The 16,197-nt window shown below is 42.1% G+C and overlaps 1 protein-coding gene across 19 annotated transcripts in view; it reads right to left on the reverse strand.

The window, feature by feature from the left end:
• Positions 1-16,197, reverse strand: part of LOC310703246 (dystonin-like) — a 303,015-nt gene that overhangs the window by 102,275 nt on the left and 184,543 nt on the right. For 14 of the 19 annotated variants that reach the window (XM_083495364.1, XM_083495375.1, XM_083495374.1 and 11 more), the window contains 6 exons: positions 12,106-12,258; positions 8,873-9,106; positions 7,803-8,087; positions 6,473-7,018; positions 4,017-4,193; positions 1,778-1,901 (listed from right to left, as the gene is read on the reverse strand). In XM_083495364.1, coding sequence (XP_083351490.1) covers positions 1,778-1,901; positions 4,017-4,193; positions 6,473-7,018; positions 7,803-8,087; positions 8,873-9,106; positions 12,106-12,258 — 1,519 coding nt within the window. Of the gene's footprint in view, positions 1-1,777; positions 1,902-4,016; positions 4,194-6,472; positions 7,019-7,802; positions 8,088-8,872; positions 9,107-12,105; positions 12,259-13,706; positions 13,941-14,775; positions 14,923-15,891; positions 16,108-16,197 lie in introns of all 19 variants that reach the window. The other 5 variants (XM_083495358.1, XM_083495371.1, XM_083495370.1 and 2 more) reach the window with 1 other exon arrangement.

A 16,197-nucleotide genomic window follows, 5' to 3' on the forward strand; every position in this document is an offset into this window, starting at 1 on the left:
AGTTATGAATGTAAATTTTGTCTTTGTACAATAGGCTAGTCTCTACACACACTCCCATACTATCCTCAAGAAGGGTGCAAAGCGGAGAACGGGTGTAGCTGGTGAGGGGATCTGAAATGGGGGGGGGGGTTCCCCAGAAATTCTGTAGTGTCGGGTTTCCCACTTTTTTTGGGCACATTCTTCATTCATCAAATATCAAACACAAATAGCTAGAAAAGCAGCTAGAAAAATATCAGACGGAGCACTGAAAAACAAACCACCAAAAATTTAGCAGGTTAAGCAGTGCCAGGCATGAGTATGAAAAGAGGTATTGCAATATTTTAATACATTAACTTGTAACAGCAGGATGTTAAACAGATGGGCTTCGCATACTTGACGGTTGGAACCAGGGAATTAAAGGCTTAAGTCTGCATAGCCAGCTTTCTCTTGCAGGCCTTTATACATATTCCAGTAATCTCATATGGCTGCTAGGGCAGAACAGTTATAATTTTAAAAGAAACCTCAATCAGCTCAGATATCCTCTTCTCCAGACTCTTAGGATGTGTGTCTTTTTAACTCACTGAAACCACAAGATCACCCCTGAATCCAAAGTTTAGTTTAACCCGTCATTACCTCTGCACTTCTTGGTAACAGTTTCTCTGTTTCAGCATATTTGATTATTATTACAAGTAGAAATATCACTGAACTGTGTGTCATTTCCCCTAATTCTTTTCCGGCTTGAAATAGGAAAACAAATTCTGAACATGCACAGTTAATGCCTATGCTGGCCTTTGAATAATAGATAGTTGATGGCCTCTGATCTTAACTTTTTAGTGTGTGTGTGTGTGTGTGTGTGTGTGTGTGTGTATAGAGAGAGAGTAAACTAATCTGATTTTTTAAAAAATGGTATAGTGGTAAATAAATATTTGTATAAAGAAATATAGATGTGATGAACTAGAAAGCGATACTACTCTTCTTAACTATAAATGTTTACATATGATTAGCGCTACGGTAGTTACGTTGAAACTTCTTTCCACAATAACTTTGGAGCTTCCATGTGCACAAGGTGACTTTTTGCCTTGGAGCAGCAGGACACGCTACCACCGACACCAACACTATGACTTGTCACTAATGGGTTTGGAAAGTTCTGCAAGTTTCAAAAGCCATTTGTCGTGTGGTCTGAGTTCTGATAAACCCAAGTGCTTCATAAACAGAGATGGGGAACCCGTGGTCCTCCAAATGTTGCTGGAACACAATGCCCATCATCCCTGACCACTGGGTGGGACTGATGGGAGCTGGAATTCGACAGCACCTGGAGGGCCCAGCTACCCCAATGCTGCCCTAGGATCACCTGAAGCTATTGAAGCTAAGCAGGTGGAAATCTGATCAGTGCCTCACGGAAAAGCTACTGGGAGTCTCACATAAGCAACTTCAACACATCTCCCCTCCACCCTTTTGCCCTTGAAAATGGCTCACTCATTCCATTTGTAACATGCGACTGCAGCAGACCTGCATTTAGACACGGGCCTGTCACTGTCACGTACGGTTTGGCGCTACATTGTAGGGACATGACCCAGCCAAACCTGAGCACTACTAAGTCCTGCTGATTTTCATGGGCTGAGAGCTAAACAACTGCTCCGCCTGATTCAGTAAATTATGCCCTTTGCCTTAAAAAATAATAACGGTAAAAATAGCTTAGTTGTAGGAGGCGAGGAGGCAACCACCACTTAGTATCTTCTCCAGTCTACAAATATGAGCAATGGAAGAAGGAAATGGAGAAGACAGTTACTCATCTTACCCAGGGTATTCTGGATTTCATCTTTGTCTGGCAGTAACTCCCCCCTGGTGTCAAAAAGCACTTCGGCAGCTTTTTTCAGTTTCTCTACAGCAACCTGGTGACCGGACACCTGCCCCTGAAGCACCTGTAAAAATGTACAATTTTTCAATTCTACTGCTTGCTAATTTGTGTGTGTATGTACACACACACAGGCACACAATAACCGTAAGATTGGTTTGGCAGACACCATTAAACATCTTACAGATGACAATACACATCTTGCTCTGCTGGGGAACTTCTGAGCAGAATCCAGTTGGCTACTCGGGATGATAGAAAGCTACACTAAATGAAACCATGAGCTGATCCAAAATAGGCACTTCTTATCTTGACACGAGCAAACGCAATTTGCAGCCCAAGATATTTTGCTTATTGCCCTTTTTTTGCATAGCTCCCGCTTACTACAATGGGACTTACGCAGTGACTATGCTTTTCATGCTATACATTAAAATTGCAACTTGGCTACCACTCTGATAAGCATTTCATTAAAAAAAAAAACAGGCTCTCCTAACCAACTGCCATAAACAGAGCTTCCCTGTCACATAAAAGCAGTTACCCATCCATGGGAAGAGAGTTTTGTTATTAAAAACGCAATCTGTGATGTCAGTCGGCCTTTGGGGTGGTAAAGTGGGCAGGCTGCAGATGGAGAGCCCTCTCTGTTCTGCCTATAGCGCTACTTCTGCTTTATGTCACAAGAGATAACATTTGTCGGGAACCAGGAGGATTTGGAGGAAAGAACTCCAGATAAAGAGAATGTTTCATCTACCTTAATCCAGTTATCTTTTTAAAAAAAACAAACAAAAAAACTTCTTATGAAGAAGTGTCCATGTTGTTGTTGTTGTTTCCTCTCTCCACACAAATATGGTGGTACCTCTGGTTAAGAACTCAATCGGTTCTGGAGGTCCATTCTTAACCTGAAACCGTTCTTAACCTGAGGTACCACTTTAGCTAATGGGGCCTCCTGCTGCTGCCACCGCACGATTTCTGTTCTCATCCTGAGGTAAAGTTCTTAACCTGAGGTACTACTTCTGGGTTAGTGGAGTCCGTAACCCAAAGTGTTTGTAAACCGAGGTACCACTGTACTTGAATTGTGATTTTTTTCCCCTGTTGCCAGCGTGATGCAGTGACTCCGAGTTGGAGTGCTGGGCTTGGACCGAGGAGCCCGAGGCCAAATCCTTGCTAAACTATGGCTTTTTTTCAGTCAGAACATTCTGGAACGCTGGTTACTCAATATAAACTGGAGTCATAGTTTAGCACAGTGCTTTTTTTCTAGACAAAAATGTGTCAGAATGCACCTCCCTCAGAAGGCCCACCCCAGAGCCCCAAGAGGATCTCTTTGGACTTGTGGGGGGGGGTGTCTCCTCACGAGCCAAAGGCTTGTTGAGGACGCTTATCTGAGGTGAGTCTTACTCGCCTCAGGTGAGCAGCTTAATGAATCCCTGCCCCCACCTCCTTGGCTCTCATGAGCAATGGGGCTTGCTCAGCTGAGCAGCGGCATTCCCACGTGTTAGCTGGCAGGGTGTTATATTGAGTCACTCGTTATCTCTCAATATAATCTACCTTGCAGGGGTGTGGTGAGGATAAAAAGGAGTAAAAACATATACACTGTCCTGATTCTACTTCTGGTTCTCTTAGACAGACACTGTTGGTCCCTGATGAGGCCACTTGCCCTTTCAATGTCCTTTCTGAATTTACTGGGTTTTGTTTTGTTGAGAGGGTTTTTTGGGGGGTGGGGTATTGCTTACACTTTCTGTCCGTTTTATTTCCGTAGAAATATTTATGTCCGTAGAAAAAAAGCACGGATCAGATCCGAGTGTGAGTGGTGGGTCCGTCCGTCCCGGCACCATGTTTTGACACCATGAGATGGATGTTTTGGCCCACAACTGTTCCTTAGCTTTCCAAATGTGCACCCAGGCTCAAAAAGGTTCGGGACCCCTGTCATATAGCCACAATGTTCAATAAGCACTTGGGGTCCCATGAACAAGCCAAAGAGATAATGATCAAAAAAGTGTCATTGACAGGACACTTCCAGGTTTCCCTTGTAACAATCAGCATTATTTTTTTCTCTATCTGACATGTTCAACTAATGTCCCGTCCCCCCACCAAACACACATACACCAAAGGGGAACATGCCCTTCCTTTATTATATAAAGTGCTTTTTCTTAAAATACAACAGCTCTGGATGTTTTTTCACTTGGTTTACCTTGGTTTCTTCCAGTTGTCTCTGGAGATTTTTTGGATCTACAGCAACTGCCTCAGACAACTGTTTATTCACAGCTTCTTCAGAGGCCTGAAGTCCTGTCAGTAGCCCAGATGAGGTGTCCTCATAATTCTGATATTTATCTACCAGATCTTTGAGGTTATTTCCAAGGATACTGCACTAGAAGTGCACAGAGAGAAAACGGTATTCAAGAATGGAAATATATTTTAAAGCATTTGTATATAATATTACTAGCTAAAAGCTTTAGGCAATTTGAAAACATCTTGTAACAGTAATTCAAATACTCTGCTTAGCTCGTACTGCAAGATATTTATGCAGTGATAACAATGCCTTTTCATACTGCTCCAGTATCGGCTGAACATGGAAAGCACACACAAGCCTGCATTGTCTGACACCCTAAACCAAACCCTTTTCCTGCTGCACTGCATCAAGCAAAGCGAAGGTTTGGCTTAGAGTGTGTTGTATGAACCAAGACTTTTGTTTAAACTTCCCTCCTCACTAACTTCTGACACTCATGTGAGAGGTTTTTATTGCAACTGGCTCCATCTAGTGGTCAAATTTGAATAGCCAGACAAGTCAGGTTTGCAGACAAAATCATAACCTGGAAGTTTGTATATCCTGAGAAGACCTAAGTTTTAGAAGTTTGAGTTAAATGAACAAAATAAGAATTCCAGAATAAATTTATTTTGTGTGTTGGCTAATGTGTATCTCAGTTTTTATCTCTCTTCCATCACCGCATATGTACAATGGTGGTGTTTTAGCTAAAATATGAAGCCCAGCACAATGCAGAGCAGTAGTCAAAGTGGTACCTGCTGATGTCTGGCAGCCATATGAAGCTTCTAGTCGATTTCTAGATTATCATTTGTGGCAAAGGATGAATCTGTGGCTACGTGGTAATCTTATGGCATCACCCAGATTTCTGCTTACCACACCACCACAGAATGTCACCTGAGTGGCAAAGCTTTGATCTGTGCTTTGGGCACATAGTGTAGCAATCAGACTGCTGCCTTAGGGGTGTTCAGGCATTCACCTGAACATGTGGACTGTTAAAAGTGTGGACAGGGGTGCACACACAAGCCCCACTCCCCAATGTCCTCACATACATCACACTACTGCAGTCCCCAGCCTTCCACGTTGCACAGAGGAGTGTGCCAGGGGCTTCTACTTCTGCTCACTTGCACACAAAAAGACTCCTCCATGCAACTGAGGACACTGCTTTATCAGAGTTCAACTCTTTATAAGAGTTCTACTTGGATTCTAGTGAACATGAGTAGAAGTCACCTGCAAAATGCTTATTAGCACATCACAGGAAAGCTCAACAACTGAGGACATTGGGGATGGAGTGTGTGTGTGTGTGTGTGTGTGTGTGTGTGCGCGCGTGTGTGTCCGTGTCCCTGCTCCCACCCACTTTCTGTATTCATGTGTTTAGGCACTTAAAGACACTCTTTTTAACGCACTAAAAGGGCTGTTTAAATAGCTACAGAGACCAAATTCGGTTCTAAGTTGTCTCAGAGCACACGTTTAAAAGCCTCAGAGTAAATGGTAAGAAAACAAATGGGATTCCCTGAGAAGATCAAATATTGTGCAATACAGAAAAATATACAGAATAGGGCAATTTAGTATTTCGCATAACACCACCCCCACCATATATCATTAAATAAAGCCAGTACACTAACATTAAAGCTGCAATCCTAAGCAAACTTACTAGGGAGCAAGTTCCATTAAACACAGCGGGACTTACTTCTGAAGAAACATGCAATGAATTGAACTGCAGGATTTAAACATGGTTTAGGGATGATGAGGAATACTTCCAAGCCTAATTAACATGACAGCAGTTATGCTCACAAATTCACTGTGAGAACCCTGATTATATCCAGCTTTTGAATGTGATTTTAGGATCATATCTGGTTCCACTGTAAATTGGTTTGGCAATGCTCACAAGTGATGCATGGGAATGTCAGGCTAGGACATGAGAGAATCTGGCTGAAATCCCCGCTTAGCCATGAAGCTCAGTGGGTGACCCTGGGCCAGTCCCACTCACTCACACCGTAACCTACCTAACCTACTTTTCAACTTGTGAGAATAAACTGCGGTCGGGTGGGGGTGGAGACTATGCTTGCCACCCTGAGCTCACAGAGAAAGTGTAAGATAAAAATGAAGTGAGTAACGACAAAAAGTGGGAACAAGAGCCTGTAGAAACTCACAAACTGAGAGTGAAAGGGAGAAACCTAAACCCTAATCCTGCTTCCTCAATTCAGTTATACATTTTGCCTGATACAGGGAAAACATAAGATACAGAGAGATGCAGCAACAAAATACCCTTAGACAGGCTCATCCTCTACAGAAAGAATTCTGCTTTTAATTTCATGTAACAATTCAGTGAACTAAAAGGTTTATCTCATGGATACACATTCCACATGAATTCACATTCAATTTACCTTAGAGTAGAGAGATTTGAAGCGACCAGTTGCACTATCCAGCTTATTCTGTACCTCAATGTAAGTTGAAGAAGTATCAATACCTTCCTTGTCGTATTTGACACCTTCTCTTTTATTACACGATTTAGCAGCATCCAATACTCTCTGTCCAGAAATGGTGATGTACCGCAAGTCCCCTTTGTGAGAAATGACATCTTCCGAAAAACTCTTCTGCCTTTTCAGTTTGATGATAATCCCATTAAAGTCAGATGCACCTGTTTCCAGATTATCAAGTTCCTGCTCTCCCTGCTGGAGCCAGCTTTCAAACTCGCCATAGTCCGCGTCAAACTTCTCAAGCTCCTCCTGCAAAGAGCGAGTCAACTTCAGCTTCTGCTCCGACTCTGCTAAGGCAGTTTCATACTGCACCTTCAGTTCCTTCATATTCCTTTGAATCTTCTCCTTTTCCTCTGGAGAAAGATGGTGTCCTTGCTTCTCAAGCAGGGCTTGGGTTGACTGTGTAGCTATTATGACAGCTTGCTGCTGGGAAATAATTTTCTCATGCTGAGCCTGGGTGGGGAAAGCGGCAGGGAATCAAAACGTACATATATAATTAGCAGTGCAATCTGTAATGTGTCCGATTCTTAGGAAATGTACTTAACGATGGTTCAGAAACATTAAACAAATCAAAATGCTGTGTGCTGCAGATGTACCAACCAACTACATTCCTACTTCCCAATCGCAAGAACAAACCACCAGCATTAAAATATCCCAATACACACACAAAGGCTTCTTCAATGGCTTCATGTTAGGGGTAGTTCCATTTATGCACGGACGTGCCTGGATGGAGCTATCCATAACACTGAGGCTTTTGAGAGAGACCTTGTGCTTAAAGAGAGCTGTGTGCAGCCACTGGCATTCCAATGGATGTAAGATGTGCTAAGGCTGGGCTGTTTGGGTGTGCTTGTCAATTCTTCCCACTTTGGCCTGCCTTTATTTTCCACAGCTTTGAGCACTTTCAACACAGAAGATAAAGATGAAAATGCTCTACTGGTTCATTAGATAAGAGCTAGGAAATAAATATGCTCTGAGGCTTGTAGTGCAGTGAGAGGTGGTGAAATCACCTCCCACGAAATCATTCTAGAGATTCCTTGGCATGAAAAGCAGAGATCTAGGGGTGGACCAGATTATGTCTCCTGGCTGCACTTGGCTTTTGCTTTGTACGTTTCAAGGCCACCACAACAGCTGGCAATGCTGGCTCCACGGCACATGAGGTGAGTTTATATCAACCCTCATTTCTTTTCCAGGACAAGCGTGAATTGATAAAGCAATTAGTATTATACATGTGTAGTACCTTGGCTTTCTGATATTGCATGTTGAGATTATCTTCTGAGGGCTTCAGTTGTCCATCCACGTGAGTTTCATTCTGTTGTTGGATTTCCATCAAGTTGCCATTGACTTCATCGTCTTCTCCAGCCAACTCTTCCACCTCTCCTTCTTGGAAATGGTTGCCATTCTGTTTAATTGCTGGCTTGCCTTTCTTGCCCCCATGTTCAGCATCCTTGTCGACCTTTGACAACCAGTCCAGAAGGTTCTCTATTGTGCTTTTACTCTCCTCCAGCTGTTCTCTAGCTGCAACCTGCACAATTAAAGTTCAAGCTCGAATCTTACGCAGTCATGAAAAGTTCAAATGCAGATATTCGTGATATTGCAAACAAGGGTATACTAATACATTTGGCGGGGATTAGTGGGACTTTTTCTCCTACTGGTCATGTGCAAACATCTGCAGAATGATGCAGTGTGCCTGCACTTCTGTATGCTTAGGAAAAATGAGGAAAAACTAAAATGAATTATTATTCCTATTGTTTAAAGGATCCTCCCTTGGGAGGAAAGACTTATGGAACCAGATGTTTACAGGCCACATTCACATTAGTGAAAGTCTGCACAAGGATTTTAGCTAGTGCAATGGGACTTTCCTTCTCTGCGCTCTGCCCCTCAAAAAGGAAAAAAATGGCTAGGGGCAGTTGGGAGAACCCTCAGAACAGAATACAGGGGGGGACATCTGGCAAGCAGAACTGTTTATGCTGAAGCAACTATCTCCTGAGTGCTACACTGAATTGCTCTAAATGTTCCTTTCATTTGGGAAGCAAATACTGACAATTCCAGATGCATTTGGTGAATGTCTGAAAATAGATAGATGCATTTCCCTACATTTAATACACACAGTGAAATAATAATAATAATAATAGTAATAATAATAATAATAATACTGACAATCAATTCCTTGAGTTTTCAGACATTCACAAACATTGTCAGACATTGTTAGACATTCAGACATTGTCTGGGATGGTCAGCATTCACATGCAATGAAAAATTATAGCAATGAACCATTTTTAAATAAATATTAAATGGTTGCCAAAGAACCTTTTCTGTTTCTTGCTTAATAGCTGTTGTCACGGCTTTATCCAGCTGTTTCCTGGACTCCTCTGCCTTCTGGCTAAGCAGCAAACACTTGGTCTTGGCTTCATTAAGCTTCTTTTCAAGAGCAGTCTTGTCTTCTTGTCGCAGCTTTTCTCCATTTTCTTTCAAAAACATCTCCGTATTTTTCACAATTTCTGCCAGTGCCTGTGTATTTGCTTGCATATCTTTCTGTAGCTCCTGGAAAGGGGGGGGGGCGGGGAATCAACAATAAAAAAATCAGAAGGAAGAGTTATCCATTTATTTTTTCACTTCGAAAGCCCCTTTTCTAAGGTACACGCTGGATTTGCCTTCATGTTTCATGAAAATGGCAACAAGAGAGTAACAATTGCTAAATTTCTACAAGACTGAGATCGAGACCTTTGCTCCATACTGGAAAAGAGTGGAACTTCCTGAAACATAATTTCTTCCCTGATAATTAGAGGCTAACTGACCCACCACTCAGGGGCCAACCCTACCATGAGGCAATGTGAGGCAGTCGCTTCAAGCAGCAGATACAGAGGGTAGAGTTTTCATATTACACAGTATCATTCCATTGAGCCACTCGGGCATCCCCCTCTGTGGGAGGACAAGGTAGCATGTGCCACAGGGCCTGCCCTGTATCCCCAAGCTAGCCTGCTGACCTAAGGTATGGCGGAGATGTTAGGAAAACATTCTTAAAGAAACAAATAAAGGTTCCTGGAAGCTTTAAAGAGGGTTCCAGAATTTACTTTAGTGTGTAGGAGTGGCACTCTAGGCTTGACTGGTGTCAGCTGGAGGTGCAAATAAAGGGAGGAAGTTGCAGACTGCAATTTCAGCATGACAAAAGCAGACACACACACACACACACACACACACACACACACACACTGTCAGCACGCAAGTTGACAATAAGGTTGGAAGTAAGACAATGAGTGCTGCTGATACTGTGAGTTTTGCTGTGTTGGGATTGTTAATTACTGGGCTGAGATTATACCATTCTGGAGAGATAAAGAAAGAATGTAAAAGACTCTCCTCCCTGGAAGAGAGGAGAGTGGTTGTGGGCGGGAGACCGAGCCCCGCCCCTGGTAGGGGGCATTAGCCCCCTCCCCTCCTACCTGGCTGGCGCCCACGCCCACCAGAGGTGGCCAACCAGGTGCCTCCGGGGGGCGTGTGTAGCAGCTTAATGCTGTGGTGCCAGCTCCGCCTCCTCCTCATTCGTCGTCGTCCCTCAGCGAGTCACCCACCCTCCACTCCCATTTAGCTCAGGGTATAGGTTTTTGGCCTTGCCATGGACCTTAGGTTGGTCGCCCTGGTTGGCTGGGGGGCCTGGTAGGAATTTTTCCATTTGGCATTAGGCCTTTTGGTTTTTTCGCCTACCTCGTAGCAATTGTCACAACTTTTGTGGTATTGGTGGGTAGGTTAGGCATTGGATTCATGTGTTGTGCTGTGTCAAGGGCTAGGTCTGGCCATCGCCTATGCTATCTACCGTGGGTTATTCCCTTAAAGGAATCTGGTGGTCGTGTATTCCGTCCGATGCCTGCTTGGCGGGAGGCCATGGCACGACCCTCGGTGACATCAGGGGGTGAGCCTATAGTTGGATGAGCATCAACAGGCTCCACCTACTGTTGAATAAACCCACCACCTATAGTCATCCAATGCCTAAGCCAATACCTTTTCACTGCTGTAATCAATAAAGTTGTGGCCTTTTCTTGCCCATTAACCTTATATCACGTGTCCTTGTGTATTTATTTCACATAGCGGGGTCGGGCCCTCGATCCACAATAGCTTGTATATAATAGTAACAGAAATGCTTGTGCAACCAGTCAAGCAATAAAAAGCTCTTGACTGTGAATTTGAGTATGATTCCTGTTCTTGTCCTCTGCCTCGGAGGAAAACTCTGCTACAAACAGTAAGAAGTCGTTTTACCGAGGTGCCACTACACTAGCAGAAAAGCACAGTGCAAGTGTGTGAGCAGTAACCTCTAATAGGAGAATGCCATCTCACTGGCACAGTTGAAGTAAGATTCAACTGCTAATCTGGTTGGCATCTGTACATGGAATGGTGTGTGTGTGTGTGTGTGTGTGTGTGTGTGTGTGTGTGTTTATGTTTGCCATCTTGTCCTTTGCCTCCAGCAGCCAAGAATACTAGATGGCCCTGCCACCACAGCACAAGCCGGCAACTTTAGCCTTTTGGAATTATTCAGAAATAATTTTGTTTACTAACATCTTGCACTGCAAAAAGCTAATATACACAATTCTCTGCATGTTTTAGAAATCAAATGGACCGGTCAAATTGACACATGCATTACAGCTAACTGCATGTGTCACGTGATCACAAGATGCCCTGGGAAGTCAAGGTAAACACACTCTGGCCTTTGCCACTGACCAGGGAACAAAAGGCTTCTGGAAGGCTTCCTCTCCTGCTCCCCCTCCCCCCCGCCACAGAAGGGACACCACCACAAGGGACATTATGCAAAAGCCTGAAATGGGGCAGCTGTGGGGCGTTTGCTTCTCCCTCTCCCTGAAAGAAAGAACACTTGGCTCCAACTGCTAATTATCCAGGAACTTCAGGTCAGAAAGGAAGCAAACTCTGACTCCATCCAAGGGACATGAAGCTGATGGGTTGTGTAAGGAATTGTTATTTCAATCACTTGCAAGCTTGCCGTGATGGTTGTTTAACTGAGAGGGCAAAAAAAAATTCCAAATAAATAAGTAAATAACTAAATGAATCAACTGACTTAGCTCCTTGTATCACTTACACAGTGAACATTCGCCTGAACCGTTTACTGGAATAAAGAAAAAATTGCATGCACTGGAGCATTTGGAAGCCAAACGCAAAGAGGTACTTCTTTACAGAGGCTGAGAATATTGACTGAACTACTTGTTTACGTTTTTTAAGTATTCTTTTTTTAATACCCCAAAACTGTTTCACATCCTTCCGCTCCAAAAAGGATTCACTTAAAGCAGTTAATAAAATATATAGAAACAGACACAAAGGTTTAAAAAAGGGGCAATCCATGCATACTTGTTTTAAAGCTGCTGACTGTATTTTGATAAATTTGGTGTCAATTTGTTTTTAAAGTTTGATTTCGTCAGTATGTTTTAATTAATGTTTTTTTGTGAGCCACTTGGGAGATTTTTGCTCCAATGTGTAACTCCAATGTGATTTGTAAGGATTGCAGCCTGGCTGTGCTGCTGCCGATTAGTCAAGTATTGTACCTCTTGTTTGATCTGGTATTGCTGCAACTCTGCCTTGGTATCTTCAATAGCAAGTGCTTCTTTGTGGCCGATGAGCTGGTTTTCCGTCTGTGTGAGAAGGTCACATATATCCTGTAATTTTTCTGTGAAATCCTGGTGCTGGTCTGCCAAGTCCTAATTTAGAATAAGAAGAAACCTGAATAGAAATGCTCAGAGGTTCTCATAGAGGTTAATGTTCAAACAACCAAATTTCAAAGCTTTCATCAGACACTATTTATGAGAGTATGCTGTAAACATGATAGCAGCTGCACACAGTTTAAAGAAGCTGAATATAGAAGGTATGAGATAAACCTCACAAATGCTGTAAGTAAAGAGACCAGGTTTTGGATGGAACCGCCCAGCAGAAGTCTGGCCATGCATTATGCGTGTGAAAATCCAAATCTCTGAATGGCTTGAAACCTGTAACAGACAGGTATTAATTCTGAAAAGGGGATGGCAAAACAAAGGTTAGTCGAAAACTATGTGTTAGATCAGTTGGTACATGTAATATTACCCGCATATAAAATGCTGTTGTGTTTTAAGCAATACAGAAGCAGACATGCAATGGCACTCATTGTTCTTAACGGTACTTTCATCCCTATTAAGCATATTTTTTAAATCCTGCATTTCCTGGGCTGAAGACTCTCCCATCTCCCTCAACTGATTAAAAAAGAAATTGTCCTTCAAAGTTAATCTTGTTTGGTGCTTGCAGACTAATAATCATAGAGGGACCACAAGGGTCATCTAGTCCAGCCCCCTGCAATGCAGGAATCTCAACTGAAGTGTCCAGGACAGATAGCCAATCAACCTCTGTTTAAAAACCTCCAAGGAAGGAGAGTCCACAACCTCTTGAGGGCGTTTGTTCCACTGTCAAACAGCTCTTACTATAGAACTCTGCTTCTTTCTTTTTCCCTGTTATTCCCTACTGCTAACAAATTCCCAATGCTCTTGAGTATATTATCTTCCATACACTAGAGCAGATGTAGGGAACCTTTGGCCCTCCAGATGTTTCTGAACTCCAGCAGTTTTAGTTCATCAATATCTGGAGGCCAATGGTTCCCCACACCAGTGCTAGAGTGATCAGACCTCTTAGAAGGTCCTCGAGACGCAGAACAAGCACCTGTGGCTATTTCACCCACAAAAGGGCAGCACGCAAGTCGCAGAGTGATTTCCCCAAATCACAGAAGCATCCATTGTTGCTTCCTGGCACAGACTAGATGACAAAGCATCCTTCTTCAACAGATACCCAAAGTCTAACGTGCAGTCCTAGGTCTGCTATCTCAGCTTTATTTGTTTATTTATGACTCAGCTTTAAAGTCAAAGTCAAATCATTACCCACTGTTGGGTAAAGCATTTTATCATTTCTATATATTGCTGTTGAAACAAAACTTGCTGTTGAAGGAAGCACACAACTGGTTCCCTCAAACATTTATCCTGTGCTTCTAGAATTCTGAAGGATAGGCACACTGTATTCTTTTGCTTTCGATCTCAGCTAGAGTACAGTTTCTGCACTTCAACATTTTTTCACATCTCCACTTGGGTTCGGTGTCATGCTAAGCACAAAATCACACACAGAAGCAAACCTTCTGGTCAACAAGAACTTGTTCTGTCTGCAAGAGAGTTTCAAAATGGTCGACTTGGGATCTTATTGTCTCTTGCATTTCCTGGAAGCGCTTCTGTGTGGTATTCAAGAGCCTCAAGAGCTGCTTGCTCTGGTTTGGGGAAAGATCTTGGGCATGCTCAGAAATGAAGAACTGAATATCAAGTGCTGTGGATTCCAACTGCATTTTTGTACATTCAAACTCTTTTTCCAGGTCCTGCAAATTAAGTAATAAAAATAGTTAGCATAAAAACCCCTGTAACAGCTTTTCCCAACCTGGTGCTCTCAAGATGTTTTGGCATGCAGCTTCCATAAGCCTCAATCAGCATGGTTATGGGCCAATAGGAATTGTTACAAATCATCTAGAGGCCACCAGATTGAGGAAGCCTGCCCTATCATTTGATAAAAGGTTAAGCTCACTCACTGTTTTTTTAAAAAATAATTCAAATATCTGATATGGAATTCACTCTATCAGTTCATAATCCAGAGTCTATTAAAGAATACTACTAGACGTTTAGGTTTGTTGAGCCTTCCTCAAATTCACTGACTCGCAACATCAGATCTACATAATGTTAAGTGTAATGTTGGGGAGGAGAGGAGGAAAACTCCATTGTGTCAGCAGAAGTTGTTGTTCAAGTCTTCTGCTGAAACCACCATTTATTTTTGATCATTGCACTGAAGGGAATTACACTGAGGCTGTGTTTGCTACAGTCTTGGTGGCCATATGTGCAAAATATGTGACTGATAATGAGTTAAATCATAAACTTACTGACAGCATTTTCTGATGTTGAGCCTAGCACCAACCTCAAGGAAGAATTACTTTCTACTATTGATATTTAGAGCTTATGTAACCATTCTGTTAAAACTATATGAGTGTTACTTGCAGAAATCCTGACTGCCTATCCGAACTAGCAATAATCACCCAAACTATCACTACTTTTGAACATGTAGGTTATCGGTAACTAGTACTGAATCAGAGTGGAGATCACCTACAAAACATCATATCTAGAAGTTAACAGTCACTGACAGATTAGGTACCAAGTGATACATGCCTTGATTAACTGAAACCTTTGCTTCACATCTTCTATATCACTTGTATCCACTTTGAGATTATTCATTATTTCACTCTTCTCCTCAATCCAACCTGTAAACTCCTGAAGCTTGACTAGATGTTTCTGATGAAGAACTGAAAGTTTAGCCTAGAAAAGAAGTTCAAATAAGATATTTGTCCGACAACAGACCTAAACCAAACTAAAATGAAAACCAAACGAAAAGATTTCAGTTAGATGACAGTGAAACAAAGCTACTGACATAATTGGAAAAATGAGGAGATACTTTTTCCACTATATACGTGGCATATTTTAGATCTACAAGAACACTTTGCTGATGATACCATTTGCATATGCAAAGTCTATTTAATTCTGACACTCCAACAAGGGGCAAAAGGGTTTATATCACTTATCTAACAAAAATTATTTAGGAGAGAGCAAATTCTTTCCAATCCCAGTTACCATTTCACAATAATGGAACTCCTTTTCTTTCAAAACTCACTAAATAATGAGACTAAGAACAAATTCATGTACACACGCTTATCAATTTAGGTTGGTATTTTTGTAATGTCCTCTGAGACCATTTAGTGCAGGGTGGGTTATAAGTCGTCTACTACTACTACTACTACTACTACTACTACTACCACCACCACCACCACAATCAATGGATACACAACTGAACATGAAAACATTAAAATGAATTGTTTGAGAAAGCTCTTGTCTGCGGTGCTGATCTATGATCACTGAATCACACATGCACATCATCATTTTATGTTCAAGTAACCAAAGGATGCACAAGTTTTTGTATTCACTGTGATTCAGAAGGAATGCATCTGCAATCCTACACACACTTTCCTACAAATAAGCCCCAATGAACACAGAAGGCATGCACAGGATTGTGCTGCAAGTGATCATTCATTGTGAACAAACTTTTAGAGCATGGGTTCCAGCTAGCTAGTATCAGGCAATAAATTTGTCACCATGTATGCAAAACCATTTTACAATACTTATTTGCATTTTACACTTGGTTTTGTTTAAAATGGTTGAACTAAATCTAAGTTTGGAGTTGGATAGATTAAAAATCTATAGAAGTAAAATAGATGTGGGCTATGAACCTACCATTTCAGAGTCTACTGCCAAGACTATTTGCTTTGCTCGATTTGAAGACATTTCGCAGACCCCAAAGAAATCCTTCTCCAAACATTCATAGCTTTCTTTTAGATCCACAAGCTGTGCTCTGGGAACATCCTTGTGCTGAAATTTTAGAAACTCTTCTGCTAACTTCATATCTTTTCGTAGAGTAACAGCAAAGCCAGCAAGCCCTGATTCAAATGACTACAAAAAAATAAATACAGATGAGGTGCATTAAGGTCTTGCCTAAAACTAGTAGCACTGCGTGCAAGACAGAAAAAGAAACTTCTGCAT

This window comes from Podarcis liolepis (genome assembly GCF_965112155.1).
Source record: "Podarcis liolepis genome assembly, chromosome: 3".
NCBI lineage: Eukaryota > Metazoa > Chordata > Lepidosauria > Squamata > Lacertidae > Podarcis > Podarcis liolepis.